At 37.3% G+C, this 16,035-nt stretch overlaps 1 protein-coding gene across 13 annotated transcripts in view; it reads right to left on the reverse strand.

The window, feature by feature from the left end:
• rap1gap2a (RAP1 GTPase activating protein 2a) overlaps positions 1-16,035 on the reverse strand; it is an 80,762-nt gene that overhangs the window by 37,294 nt on the left and 27,433 nt on the right. For 2 of the 13 annotated variants that reach the window (XM_079609205.1, XM_079609212.1), the window contains exon 1: positions 1,702-1,963. The exons of 8 other annotated variants lie outside the window; for them this stretch is intronic. In XM_079609205.1, coding sequence (XP_079465331.1) covers positions 1,702-1,928 — 227 coding nt within the window. In that variant the 5' untranslated portion in view covers positions 1,929-1,963. Of the gene's footprint in view, positions 1-1,701; positions 1,994-16,035 lie in introns of those variants that run through there. 3 more of the 13 variants (XM_079609217.1, XM_079609216.1, XM_079609213.1) reach the window with 3 other exon arrangements.

Here is a 16,035-nt window from a genome sequence, read left to right on the forward strand (position 1 = left end):
TTAAATTCAACTGGATAATATTTTAAATGAAAAACTTATTTAATACCTTCACATTGTTTTATGGATTTTTTTATATTTATACTGGAAATCGAGACAAAAGCACTGGTAAAGAAGGCTCTTTTTTAAAGAGCTTTTTACAAACTACAAAGAGCATCATCAACATCATTAAATTACACTCTCGATCCTTGTACCAAACCTTTCATTTTAAGATAAAACAATGCAATTACCACAGCATTCAACCCTTTGATTAAGGCAAGAGGGAGCAATGACTTTCCTGACAGACCAAACTTGAAACCACCAGCCTTCAAGGTGATTCACATTATAATGTTGACAAATATGCCCTGCTTATCACTCATTCAAACACAGCAGACCTGTAAAGCCTGTCAGATATAGACTTTCTTCTCACGGAGTGCCCATCTGAGCTGAAGAACGGGACAGAACGGATCAGGAGGGAATAAACAGGGCGACTCCAGCTGGGCCGTCTCGCAGTGATGTCAGTAACCATGCCAGTTATCCATGAGATCTATGCAAATGGAGCCGCACACGCGGCGCCTCTGAACACAAATCGCATTGTGCGCATGGCCCAGAGTGGCATGACACCTGCGTAAAAGAGTTTGTTTGGATGCGTGTTAGGACGTGCCTATGCGGTCAAATCGTTTTTTAATTAATGATTAGACAAAGTATACACTAGGGCCACTGTTAGTGATAATCATGCCAGTTGATATAGAGCAACACGGCTACTGACCAGCCACTGGAGAAGCCTTTAGTAAATGATAGCTGAGAAATAGTTTTGTGGTTTCTTCCTCGGAGGTTTACTTCTACAAACGATCTGACCTGGATGACCCTGACAAGGGGAGTTTGGTGAAAACTATCTGCCCCTCTCTCTCTCTCTGTTTACTCTGTTTAACAGAGCTCTATTTGCTTTTGAACTCTCTGTACATGGACTGTTACACAGGAAAGAAAAATGTCAAGCGATCTTTTTAATATCTTAACTGTTTCTCTTACAGCAATGAGATCTGATAAGAGAGCAAGGAAGCTTTTTCTTGTCCTGAAAAAAAACAATTTGACAACCCCCCAACGCAACAATTTGAATAAAATGAAACCTAAAAATATGACAAATTAAAGTTAATTTAAAGTTAAACAAATTACAACATTAGTATATTAACAAAAAAAAATCTAGAATAACACTGCTCTCAACAATGTCTCAGCTTTGTACCAAATTTACACCAAAGCCTGTGATTAAATGTGTCAAACATTTATCATTCTTGCGAAACTAAAAATTCTATACAGTACATTGACTGTACAGTACATCAACAATTGACTCATTTATGTTACGTCATTTCTCCATCAGAAACAGTTGAGATTGAATGGCACATAATTGAGAACTCTGTCAAGTGTCCTGAGTTATGAATGAGCAATACCTAAGAAATGAAATTTTGCTTTGGGGCATATGAGGAGGGACGCTGCAAAGTACGAGAACATCCTCAAAAGAGCCACATAAAAAATATCCTTTACTATATACTGACCCAATTACAACACACTCTGGGACAAAAATAAATGTATGAAGTGTACATAAAGACCTAAACATAGCCATAAATGCAGGTCAACTAGAGCGCGGCGGCCAATAACAACACCAGAACCGAGCCAGATCAGAAATCACAGGTCAGATTAGTGGGTGGGAGAAAAAAAAAGTTCACCCACCGCTCCTTCTCTCTCTCTTTCTCCTTCTGTCGTCTGGACTTGTGCAGTAGTCCGATCAGAATGACAGCAGCCCGAATGCCGGCTTTTTTGGAGTTCACTCTGGCTTCAGGATCCGACATGCTGTCCGGCCCACACTCCGAAACACACTTTGGACCAGGACCGTCCTGTGCTATTCTGGTATGACCAAGCTCTCTGCCTCTGGCTGAGGGACTGAGAAGAATATACATCTCCGTCTACCTCTCTCCTTCTCATGCTCTCTCTCTCTCTCTCTCTCCTTCTCTCACTCGCTCCTACACCAGTTGTCATTGCCTGCGCCTGTCTGGATCTGATAGGCTGAGCAGACCGCAGGCCCCGCCCCCTTCTCACCAGCTCCTCCCTCTGCTGTGTTCCTGGACTGCTTGCCTTTCTGTTGCCAGACCTTTCCGCACTCGTTCAGTCTGAAATAAATCTGTTCTATTCTGCCCTCTTCATGCAACTACGAAACACGGTCAGACTTAATTGCATCTTGCATCTTTCTGAATCTCAATGTGACCTTTTGTTTAGTAAAACAAAAGATATTTTTTTTTATTTATTTTTTTACTATCACTCTATCACAACGTCCTTGACCCCTTTTCTTATGTTCTATGGCATTTCCTACCAACACAAATAGGCTCAGAACATTCAGGTGTATAACAATAAGGCGGTATTTGTGACCTTCCTCTGCCAAAACAAGAATTCCCATTATGTTTCAGTATATTTGCATCTGCATGTTTGCGCGTCCCTCAGTCCAGCTAAAGGTGCGTATTTCGGTATGCTCCCCCCTGCATCTTGTCTGACCTGTTCTTCATTTTTCTCTGCTGTCTGTGTTTGTCTTTCATCTTCTCTTTCTGTTTGCCTTTTCCCACTGCAGGAAGTTACTCCCTCTTCTGCTGTCTGCCTAGTGTGCTGGGTCGGACTCTTTCCATGCATATCTCGCTCATTGACGGATTAATGCATGGGCCTGCTGAGCAATTGCCCCAAGGAGGTCTATAATACCTGGAGAAGGCTATCCGTTAGCATTTCCATTCATCTCAGTGGCAGTTGCTCAGCTGGTGCAGAAACCCCCAGAGGTACTGGTTAGAAATCTACCCTTTTCTTGCTCATGCCACACTGAATACAAATAAAATATATTATTATAAATATTATAAAATACTATATATAGGGGAAAATTAATCTTGGAAAAAATTGTATATAAATTGTGATGCTGGTTGGTCTTTAACACCCAACATCAACACTGAAAGTATGCAGTGTGTCATGGTACAAATTCACAATCCTTCCCTAGTCTCACTGGTTGCCCAAAGCTTGTAGTCAGATGTACTCTTTGTGTTTAATAAATGGCAATAACCCATCCAGGTTTTTTGTTTCTGTTTGCAAAAGATTAACTACCCATGTCTGCAAAAACAGATGGTTCTCTGACAACATAAAATGAAAGCTAAAACGGAAACATTGGCCAGCTGGTCCTTAATCAATAAGGATTAAAGTCGACATAAAATCAAAATTAACTTTCCTTTTTACTTTCTTAAAAGGCATTCCTTGTCTTGGTCGCACACTGGTCAAATAAAAATATTTATATTCATATTCTTTCATTATAGAATTGCTACACATCTAAAACATCTGTATGTATCGACTGACGTCACCAAACACATTTATTTTTCAACTCCGCTCTTTTAACCGTCATGGTCCAATCAGTTCCACATAAATACTGTACAATTAAGTTCCACCCTAACTTTTTCTCATTGAATATCCCGTTTCTCTCAGAAATACAGTTAAAAAATTCTTCAAACATTCTTTTATATATACAAATACTTCTGAATGTGAATGCATATGAATGCGTTGGAGATTAATATTTTGTAAATAAAGTGGTAAATAATTTTTGGGACAAACAAAGCAATCACGTTACTTCATAAAATTGAGGTTAAATCACATGGATTACTTTTATGATGCCTTTACTTTCTGGTCTTGAAAGTTGTAGTTGCAGAAAGCTCTCAGATATCATCAAAAATATCTTCATTTGTGTTCAGAAGATGAACAACGTTTGGAACAACACAAGGGTGCGTAATTAATGACATAACTTTTGGATGAACTAACCCTTTAAGAAAACTGGGTTGTTAAAATCAGACGTGAACTTGGTTCCTTGACATATTGAAAAGACTGAACTTCAATCCATACCAGACCTGTTTCAGTTCAAATGTGCTGCTTACTTAGTAAAAAGTATACTGTAACTAAGTCTATATGGTAAGATATTGAAGTATCTGTTACTTTGTTATATGTAGTGCTCCCTCGTAAGTGCAAAATAGTAATAAGTTAAGAATGAGACAAAAACCAGCAGGAAGCTGCAACAACAAGTGCTTCAAAAAGCCCATGTGCCCCTTCCCCAGACTCAGGCTCTGCCATGGTAACGTTGCTTCAGATTCTCAAAATCTGCCACCAGGATCCTCATCCCCACGGCAACCCTGAGCTTCCTCTGGGGAAGGGGAAGGTTGACAAGCAAACCGAGTCATGTGATCATTGGAAGAGATGTGGTATCTTGTATCTGAGGAGAGGTACTGGGAAAGGAATATGTGAGGTGTCTGGTAGGGAAGGTGAACCTTTTCCTCTCGGCTGAGCCGTTAAGAGCGATGGAGAGCGAGAGATTCAGAATGGACACAAACTGAGCAGTCTTTCAACAAAGATCCATGAAGCTCCAGGCTGAACCCCTCAGAGAGACACAAACACAAATGCATGAGCAAACACATCCCCCTCTCCCACTCCCTCATCTCCTTACACACACAAACATTACTCCCACTGTCCCTCAGTACCACACACACACACACACACACACACACACACACACACACACACACACACACACACACACACACACACACACACACACACACACACACACACACACACACACACACACACACACACACACACACACACACACACACACACACACTGTAAATACCTTAATATTACACAAATTCTTGTCTTCCAAACATCTGTAGTAGCTCACAGCAACACACATATCCCTCACACATTTCACTGCACTTCACATGACATCCCAGTGGTCTTCTTCATTCATGTGCAAAAACACACTTTGGCCACTCATGAGGGGATGCATGGCCTGAGAAACACCGCCAGTGACAAGAGAATGGTGACAAGATACATCACATAACCTGCAGAGTGTCGGTCAAATGAAAACTCGACTCCAGTGAAGGCTAGACACACGCATGCTAACACGAAGATTAAACACGAAATCAAATCCTACAACTCGGTCCGAGTTGAAATTCTTTGTTTCTGAAGCAAAAGCTTCTGTAAGTGCGGAGGTGAGAAAACTCATAGAAAGATTATACTGCTCAGGTTAGTTACATAGCTATATGTAACATATTTTGACAGTTTGCTAAGCAATGTTAGTTTAATTTAATATTGAAATTTTTTTCCATACAAAACTTGTCAGCTCCACTGAAGTAAACAATACCATTTAAATTACAAATAGGCGTATATTGGACAATAAATCCTATAGCATAAAGAATATTAGACAGAATTAACTTATCCTAAATAATATTAGACAAGAATACATAAATAATATTAGCCGAAAACCTCCTAGCATAGTTAGCATTAGCTAATAATATTGTAGCATGAATAAAAATAGCCAATAATATTCTAGCTTTACTATTAGCCAATATCCTACAACATACACAACATTTGCCAATAATAATTTCCTAAGATAAACAGTGTTAGCCAATAATATCTTTGTATACAAGATATTAGTCAATTGTCACATAAAATAGTATTAGTCAATATCCTTGCATAAAAAATGTTAGCAAATAATATCCATGCACATAACGTTTGCAAACATGAGTTATCCAAACAAATCCCAACGGATAAATGCAAGTCTCGTCTACACAATTTCCCACTCAACATTGTTTCATTCAGAATTATTATTATTAAATGTTTTTTGTTTTTTTAAACAGCTGTGTTAAAGAGAAAATGAAGGTGACGAACACTGCAGAACACAAGGTTTTAAGGTTGCCATCAATCCAGTTTCTGTCTCAAGCTCACACACACTAAATTCATCAAAATGAGAGTAGTACAGTAGATAGGTCTATTAGCCAGCCAATATAGAAATCTGTTGACGTTGTGTGAAGAATGAGACAAGACAAGACAAGGTGACTGAGAGAGCAGCTGAGTATAAATCCAAGCCAAACGCTACAGACAGAAATAACCGAGCACCGCACAGGAGAAACATGTGGCCCTGGAGCCAAGCCCAGCCAAGCCAGAGCTATTTAATGAGCACTATATCAGTGTGTGTTTATACACTTTCACACTAACACACAGGCTCTCATACAAAAAGATAGGGTCATTCACAATCTCTGAAACACACACACACACACACACACACACACACACACACACACACACACACACACACACACACACACACACACACACACACACACACACACACACACACACACACACACACACACACACACACACACACACACACACACACACACACACACACACACACACACACACACACACACACACACACACACACACACGAACCACAGCATCTTACTTTGGAAAGCACCAATTAGCCCTGTTAAATACAAATAAGCAATATTTAAACTGTGGAAGACATAATAAAGTGAAAAAAAATGTGTGCAAAAATGTGTCAGTGCTGAACATAAGTAAAGGGAAATAGTCAGCTGCTCATTATCGCAAAATAAACCTGCAGGTTGGCAGGTCTTGTGAAGGGGTTTATTTTTGTGATAATGGCCTTCTGACTGTACAATATCCAGATTATTTCATGGCTACTTATTAAATACTAAATAAATGGACATGAAATATCGATTTGAACAGAACATAATTTTATTTAACGCAAGATGAAAGCGTCTGTGGCAGTGTTGTTATTGTCATCTAAAACTAAAACTATTAAAAATTATTTTTGTTAATTGAAATAATAAATAAATAAATAAAATAAAAATCCATACCTAAAAAAAACTTAAACAAAAATTAGAAATGCTGCCTTGGAAAGTAACCAACACAGTTACTCACTGGAAATATGTGCCTATGGCAGCATTTCTGCTAAATTATATTCTGTTGATATTATATTTCACGAGCAATTGAAGAGAAATGTCCAGTGAATGGTGCTAAAAGCACGTCTAATTTTACCCGAAACATGAACATGAATCTGATAACGTTTTATATGGTTGCTGTACAGTTGTAATCAAAATTATTCAACCCCATTGCAAATCAGGTTTATTGGCAAAATGTACAGACTTTCAGCTGTTTGCAATGAACAAAATCAAACAAAAGTAATTGTAATAGCTCAACAAATGTTTCGAGTGGTTTTCCCAAATTAAACTAAAATGCAACTTTTAATGACTTCTAGTCTCAAAATTATCCAACCCCTCCATGGCTTCATACTTCAATTAATCCATCTTGCCTTCCACATGCTGCAGGTTTCCATTGCCAGAGGATGCAAATCAGCCCCAGAGCATCACAGAGCCCCACCATGCTTACCTGTAGACAGAGTTTTCTTTTCAGCATATGCTTCATTCTTCTTCCTCCAGACACACCACTGATCCACAGGGCCGAAAAGTTCCAGTTTTGTTTCATCTCTCCACAGAACAGAATCCAAAAACTTCTGTGGCTTATTTATATGATTTTAAAGACTTTTCTTGTGCTTTTGGGTCAGTAGTGGTGTAGTAGGAGGTATGGCATGGGTTTACGTGCCTTACTGTGCAAGCTGAAACCTCAGTGCCTGTTGCCACCAAGTCTTGCAGGTCTCGCGGGTTTTTCTGAACCTGCCTTCTCAGAAATCTGGTTGCAGCCGTTGATAGCTTCCTTTTTCTGCCCCGTCCAGGAAGTGTCAACACTGTTCCTTTAACTTTAAACTTGCAAACTACTGTATGCTTCCAATGGTGTCTCTTGGAATATTTAGTGCTATCTTTTTGTATCATGTTCCTTGTTTGTAAAGGGCGATAATATCTTTTCTTTACTTTTTGGACCATTCTTTTGACTTAGCCACATTTCTAACATGCAGTCAAACATGACACTCAACAAACCTAGCCAGTTCAGATACGTCATGTGTTCTAGCTCAAGAACACCTGCTGCAACTAATGAAGCCCTTGATTAGTTGCTACAAGTGTGCTTGAGACAACACTTGTTTTGCAGATTTGTGCTGTGAAGGATTCTATTCAGGGGGTTGAATACTTTTGAGAAAGCAGAAGTCGTTAAAAGTTGCACTTTCAGTTGGATTTTGGGAAACCACTTTAAACTATTGTTGTGTTGAGCTAATTCAATTACTTTTGTTTGATTTGTTTATTGCAAACAGTTGAAAGTCTGTACATATTGCCAATAAACCTGATTTGGAACAGGGATTGGATAATTTCGATTACAACTGTATATATCACAGCAGTTCAAAAATTAAATGTTTGGTTAATGGCATCAAAAGGTTAAACTAATCGCATTTTAAATAACATACCACCTACACTAAATCCTACCCTAAACCTAACCGAGTGTTAACAAAAGCAAATGTGAGATAAAACACATTTGCTTAAGAAACCATGCCATTTTAGCTTGCGTCTCCAAATCTTTAAGCTTGTCCATCGTGACTTGTGTTTCACGGGACTCGTACCCAAGCGCTCCACATCACAAGTGCACTACTACCAGGTGATCTACTAAGCAAGTTCACTACATTAGAAAAGCCAAACATATGGAGCTGGTTATGTGATGCAAATTTCAAAATGTATTAGTTTACAAATATGGTAAAAACAATTTGAGGTCATAATAACAGTTTTGTGCCAGAAACCGTGTGAAAATAAGCCCTTATTTATAAACAATCTGCCTCCATAATAAAAATTTGTGTGAAAAGAAATAAAGAAATAAAGGTTGTTGGCACTGTACTGCCTCTAGTGTCCATTTCAGCTGGAAACTGAAACTTATGGAAAGATAGTAACGTGTTTCTTTTTTGCCAAGGTGAGGTTTGTCATTCTGCGATGATGACAACCCTCTAGCGTAATGTGTTTCAAAGGACAGGCACTCAATTTACGACTGTGCTTTTTTTTCTCAAACATGATTTAGGATCAAGCCGTCATCACTTAAATCTTCTCGGATCATGTCCCAATGAATGAATGTATTTTAAAATATAGACTACAGAGCACGCATAATCACATACATTAAAGAGATTAATGTTTTCACTGTACATGTTTGTGTTAAAAGATTGTAATGCTATTATTAACAGTCAAGGTTGTTTCAAAGTGTATGTGCTCTTGGCATTACATATAACAATGTTCAGACAAATCTGAATGAAATGAGACAGTAAAGTCGTGACATGTGCTCAAATTTACTGTAATGACATTTGAAAGACAAAAAAACAAAAATCAAGAGGCCCTGAATATTAATTTTTAAATTAACTTGAGTATATAAACTGGTCTATTAAGTCTATAATGCATCATATCTGTAATGTTGGGTTGCCCTAGAGTACTGTTATGGCACTGCACTTGTGTTTCTGTTATTACTTTGAAGGTTAATAAAGGTAATTTTCCTCTGTTCTAAGAACAGCGGGTCCAAAGGTAATATCCGAATGAAGGTCTTCTTCATTCTCTACGGCTTTGCCTCAATAAGCTTTCTGTGATTGTACTTGTTACACCAGTTGACTGTTTGCACAGTCACTTTGGTCCAAAAGCATTTGCAAATTGAGAAAATGGTAATTTTATGGAAATTAAAGCTCGATTTAAGGGTGACCTTTGCAAATGTCATTGATATGTGGCATGATAACTTCTACAGAGAAATTGAGACAGAATTAGTGTCAAAAAGGCTTCAAAGGCTTCAGTTACTAACATCTAGGTAATTGGTCACCTATTTTAAGTCTCAATCTACAGTAACATGTCGAAAACTTCTCAAACCAATGCTGTAAGCCAACGTTGGTAAGCAGAATAATAACTGTGTAATAACAAAGAGCTCTTTTACTGTTTCTTGATCTCTCTTTGTAGCAACTTCCTGCTTCCACTTTACAGAATAACCGCAGTCCCACTGGGCAGAGTGAAGGATTGGTCACCTGAGGAACGGTTAGTAACATCATGAAACCGATTCCTCCTGGCTCATGCCACAACGACACAAAGATTAAAACCTAAGGAATAAAAAAAACTGACGTCAAAAATCTGACGTCTATTAGCTTCCAGGCAAACCCCCGAGGAGCTGTGTTTTTCCCACACCGCTATGCTCTGAACTCAGGAGCGCAAGAATCTCATTGTCACACCTGATCATTTTATGGCAGTTTGCCAGTTTCTAACTTCATCTATGAAAAAGAAATCGTCACTATAATTATTACGACCTCTCTGCTCCGACACAGGGCATCCGGGACACTGGCCGACAGATCATCTATCAGTTGCAAATGTCTGCACCCTGTAGATAGGCAATATGACAGGCTGCCAGGAGGTTAACGTGACAAATCTTTCACTTATAGAAGTACTGAATCCCTGAGAAGAGATATATCGGTGAGAGGGAACTTGGGTAATGAGTATTATCCCATAAATGAGCATCCAATTGAGGATTATGACAGGTATATGATGATGAAGGTAGGTGGAATCAAGTTATTAGAAACTTTTTTCCGGTGTTCTTTTTTTCCAAGCTCGTTTTTTTTATCGTCTGCCATCATCAAACACTTTAATAGCACTAATATTTTAATAATATAAGCAATATTTAGCAGATTTCAAAGGGAAAATCCATATTTCATGTTTTCAATTTCAATATAGCCTACACTACCGTTCAAAAGTTTGAGTCAGCAATGATCTACTAAATTTAATCAATTGTGACAGTAAGGACTTTTACGCAGTTACAAATTAATTATATTTAAAATAAATGCTGCTCTTTTGAAGTTTCTATTAATCAAGTAATCTGAAAAAAATTATCACAGCTTCCGCAAAACAATTAGGCAGCACAATTGTGTTCAACATTGACAATAATAATAATAATTTAATTTAATTATTGACCACCCAATCAGAATAATTTCTGAAGGATCGTGTGATCTTTTTTTATTTTTTTTCTTCCCTGTATTTTTTATCAAATAAAATGCAGCTTTTGTGAGCATAAGACTTCAAAAACATTAACAAAAATCTTAACGGCCTAAACATTTGAAGGGTATACTACTGTACTTCTAAATTTATAGAAACTCGTTTACATTTAAAACTATTCATTTTATAGTTATGTATTTCACTTAAAAGTCACTTTTTTTTTTACACAAACTATAGCCTAATACAATAAAAAAAACAATTATCGGTACATCCCTATAGTTAACATCATCGCTTATTAGTGACGTCAGTGGAAAGAGAGAGACATTTCAGAGGACGTGCTACTACATATAGATAGACTAAAATCTATAGAAAGATTTTGATTGTTGAACGATTTTCAATACTTTTTCTCAGAGGCAAATAGCACAGGCTGGCATTGAAATCAATGTGCTGTGAATTCATTAATAAAAATTTGGAGCAGATATAAAAGACTGACGTTTTCTCATCTTTATGCAGCTACTAATTGCTTAGCTGCCCTTCCGTGCTGCAAAAGCAGGTTATCATCTCCAATTAATTTGGCTCAAGAGACACGGAGTGCACCATTGTTCCACGGCAGCTCCATCAAAATAAGATTCTTTGAGTGAATGCACAGCTTTGCCTGAGTATTAAAAAGACTTCTGCATCTAATCTCTGTCTAATATTTCCCCCCTTCTCTTTCCCTGTCTGTTTTTCTCTTGACCAGACAGACAGAACGTTCCTCTTTTTTTTTTTGCTCCGCCGTGATGCGTCCGGTCAACCAGACCCAGACTGATCTCCCCCTCTCCTCCTCCTCCTCCCAAAACCTTTCTTCCTCTTCTGCTGCAAATGTCATTTATTTAATTTGAGTCATAAATCAATTTGCTCCCATCCTTCTGTTTGTGGAGAGGGTTGACAAAGCTTGGTCTGACAATTGTTTAGCCCCTGCCCCGATTTCCCTCATAGAAGGGCGGATGCTTGCTGAAAAAGAGGAAGAACAACAGGATAGACTGATAGGAGATGAGTAAATACCGGGCGATCGATATGATATACAGCGCAATATACCAATACCACAGCCGTGAGGTTGCCATGTTGAAAAGTAACAGGTAAAATGGCAATAATAGCTACAAACAAGAAATTCACAAGCAAGACAACTGATTTTCTCTCTCTCGGATCTGTGACGCAGACAGAAAGCAGTCACCGGCCTTAGTTATAATAGATTTCTCTCAAGTCATTTAGGATTGCAGATAGGAGGCACACTGAATCCAGCTGCAGGTCTTCTTTCATGCATATCTTATGTAAAAAGACAGAGTGAGAGAGATCGAAAAAGCAGGAACAAAGAGAAAAGGAAGAAGAGGACAACAGAGGTCAAAGTCAATTTAGCGAATATGATAGAAATTTTGGGCATATCCTGTGTGGCTTGTGTCTCATTGAAAGGAGGCACGTTTTAACCTTAATGCAACCTGGTCTTGCCTTCTCAGTCCTTCTGCTGTCAATGGCACCTTGCTTGTGCTTCTGATCCTGATATTTGGTATCGGCTCCGATACTGCACATTTTACTGGATCGTCGGGCTGTGCTATTAATCGTAAGTGATTTTTCGTTTTTGATTTTGGCTTCCAACTAATGAAGCCAATCGAAAACAAGATAATCGACGTGAAACAATTATTTTGCGGCTGCCGCATACGGTCTCGTTCACCTTTCTTTCCTTTACAGCGTTAAGCTTTCGTTTCTCCCTAAAATCCCAAACTTGACATCCAAATCAGCGAGTGTTGTCAAATGCAGTCTACTGTTTCTAAACTGCGGGACGTGCTTGATATTAAACGGTGTTATTAAAAGCGTATTAAGCCACAAAAGAGATCCTGTGCGAGCGCTCCGAGACGGGGTGGAACGTGCAAAACCAAAGTATATTGTGGGCTTCAGATACACGCAAACAGTCGTGATATATGTATATATATATAATAGCCTACAAATATGTCAAAAAGTGTTTTGGTAAGTATCCTCGTAAACACAGTCGGTAATGTCTTAAGTGAATGTAAACACTGAGAAAGAGCACATATGTAACAGTATATTGGATCCGTGCATTAGCTCGTGCGTATACAGTCATTATTGTTTATCAAACAACAAAAGACAAAGATAAAATCACTCACTGCTCTTGATTGAATAAACTGTAGTTTTAATAAGGATTAGTCTATATTTAAAGGTGCAATAGGTGATCTGGGAAATGCTAACTTTAGCCTGCTAGCATTGAAAGCATACGATCCCGCCCTCACTGCAGATCGCCGTCCAAAGCCACGCCTCTTCCTGAACACATGCACATGCACAGACCAGAAGCGAGACGACCAGAGACAGCGTTATTGGGTTATATCGTGTCATTCACTAGGGAGAAAACTTCACAGTACAGTAAGTTACAGTTCTACAAAAACTAACGTAAACAACTGTTTGCCTGCCATTCTCGCTCTGTCCCGCTTAGACTGCTTAACAGTGATTGCAATCAGGATATGAAACTTTCAACCAGAATAACAAAAAAAATGTCTGTAGAGAATCACCTATTGCACTTTTAATTTATACAGATTACTTTATTCAATTTCTTTATTCAATTTCAGTTGTACGGTATTACTTATCTGAATACCACTGTTAGAACAGCTTCCTGAAAAACCTAAACCACCATTTATTTAATTTGTATTTTTCTTCTGTTGTATTTTTGTCGGTTTTGTTTGTAATTTAGTTTCTTTGTTCTTATTGTATTGCTGACTGTTTTACTTGTCTTCTGTTACTATTTTGAGGACTTTTACTTACATTAATTATAGGCCTAATTGTGAAATTTCACTGACATTTAAAATTACTCATATCATGAAATATGACTTATGAAATATTACTCATATCAATATTGAGCAAAATAATAATGCGAAACGGATCGGGTATGGGTCAGAGGGGGCCAACCCAAGTGAGATACTGTGCGCTCACGGTTGTTACTGTTAAGATCCACAAAAGGCAAAAATGCATTATAAAGCGCCATAAATGTTTTTGTGCACTATATTCCAAGTCTTCCGAACTCATTCAATAGCTTAACGTGAAGGACAGATGAATATTTACTTCGCAAAATTAAAGTTCATGGAAAATCTTCCTTCTCTGCGGCTGTCAGTCATTCTCCGTATTCAAACAGCGTGTTGCGTTCAGTTCAGACAGTCAGCACGGTAGAAATCTCTCCGAGATTATTCACTTGATCTGTAGGTAAAGGTCTGTGGATTTGCATAACATTACTTCATCTGGCTGGAGTTTATTGCTGTTTTTAAATGATGTGTTAGATCACAACGCTGGAGTAAAGGGGACTATGAATTGGCATTGTGCGCACTGTGGCTGGAATTTAATACTATGAAGAAACAAATGCTCAATAAACTGCATAATGGATATAATATATAATATACTAAGAAATCTCTTCTCTTTGATGCCCTGAACTTTTGAATATGGAGAACAAAGCGTTGTGAATCCATGTTGCTTTAAACACATTATTCTGCACCCAAGAGGCGCATAATCATAAGTGGTTTATGCAGCTTTGTATTGGAGTCTTTTATATTATTAGCCTATAGTTTTGTGCACTGAAAGATTATTGAAAGCCTATATCTTGTTCTGTTGCATCTATAATATCTTGTTTCTGCATTAATTGCACAACACAATTGAATTAAACGTCTTTTCATTTTATATGATTTATTCTCTTAAATATAACATTTTACATTTTTATATTTATATATACATCTTATGAATTGTTTAGATGTATATAAATCTAAATCTAATAAATAGTTTTTCACAAATGTATTTTATAAGAATACAAGTAGTAATTTGACGTTTATTTTTTATGTACATTTTACCATATTTAGCTAGTTTTATTTTCCCCCTCGCAAATTATGTTTCACTAAATGCTTAGATTTCATAAAATGTTTTGCTGCTGAATTATTCACTCACCTACTTGATAATACATTTTTGCGTTGTAGATTGATTTTTCATTTGTTTGTTGTTTTTCTCTATAATAAAGTAGTGTATTTAGTCAAATGTGTTTAACACATCAAATATTGATCATCAGTTGCACACGCACGCACGCACACGCACACACACACACACACACACACAACACACACACACACAACACACAACACACAACACACAACACACAACACACAACACACACGTAGATAATATATTATACAATGATCAAGAACATACAGCACTGGTATCGGATCGGTATCGGCTGATATTCAGTATTTGGAATATCGAAATTAGATCGGTTATAAAAAAAATTGTATCGCTGTATAAGCTCCGATAGAAATGCATAAATGTGTTTCAAGTAGATGCACAATATAACGGTTATCTGTCAATATTACATATTTTTCTCATTTGTCAGCAGGGACGGACTTTATCGACGAGCGAGGTAAGCGGCCTCTTAGGCCCCAGGGAATCAAGGGGCCTTGACAAATACCAGAAGTCTCTATAAATAATATATAACGTATTAATTTTCTGTCACATTTTGTATATTCAGGATATCACCATCAAAGTTTAAACATTATTATTATATCTGCAAGAATGATTACAGGCCATTAATTCCTAGAGAAATCAATGAATTTCTTGCATTCTCCAAAGCAGAATAATCTCTAGGGGCTCATATGAAGATAAGACTTGGTGAAGGGCATCAAACCTGCTGTGGAAGGGACACAGCAGTTCTCGTTTGCTTGAAATAAGAGAACATCTTATTTTTCACATAGAAGTTATATTTATCATTATATAAAGTTGGTTAAACTGTATCTGCATACTGTACAGTATACACATGTATGGTAAATTGTCATTTATATCAAAACTCTTTATTTCTTATATGTTTACAACATAAAAATTTATGTCAAACTCTAATCTGCTAAATGTGACTATAATATATTAAAATATTAAGATTTTATAAACATCAACATCACGATTTGAAGCTGTTTTCATACAAAAGGCGATATACAAAAAAATTTGACTTGACTTTGTATATGAAACATTTACAGATATTTATCTATTGCAGATGTTTCTATAATATTCTGTACAAATCGATATTTTGGATGTAATAATGTATACATATAATTTAAGTAACTATACAGTATATTAGCTCATAGTACCAATGAATAAAAATCTCCAATATTGACCAACAACCAATTTGGTATTGATATATCATGCATCTTTAATATGCATCACACATATTCATTACATTATATATTATCTTTGCATGGGAAACCCTAAAGATGTGAACTCCATTGAGATTAATGGTAAC

Source organism: Phoxinus phoxinus (assembly GCF_949152265.1).
Source record: "Phoxinus phoxinus genome assembly, chromosome: 4".
NCBI lineage: Eukaryota > Metazoa > Chordata > Actinopteri > Cypriniformes > Leuciscidae > Phoxinus > Phoxinus phoxinus.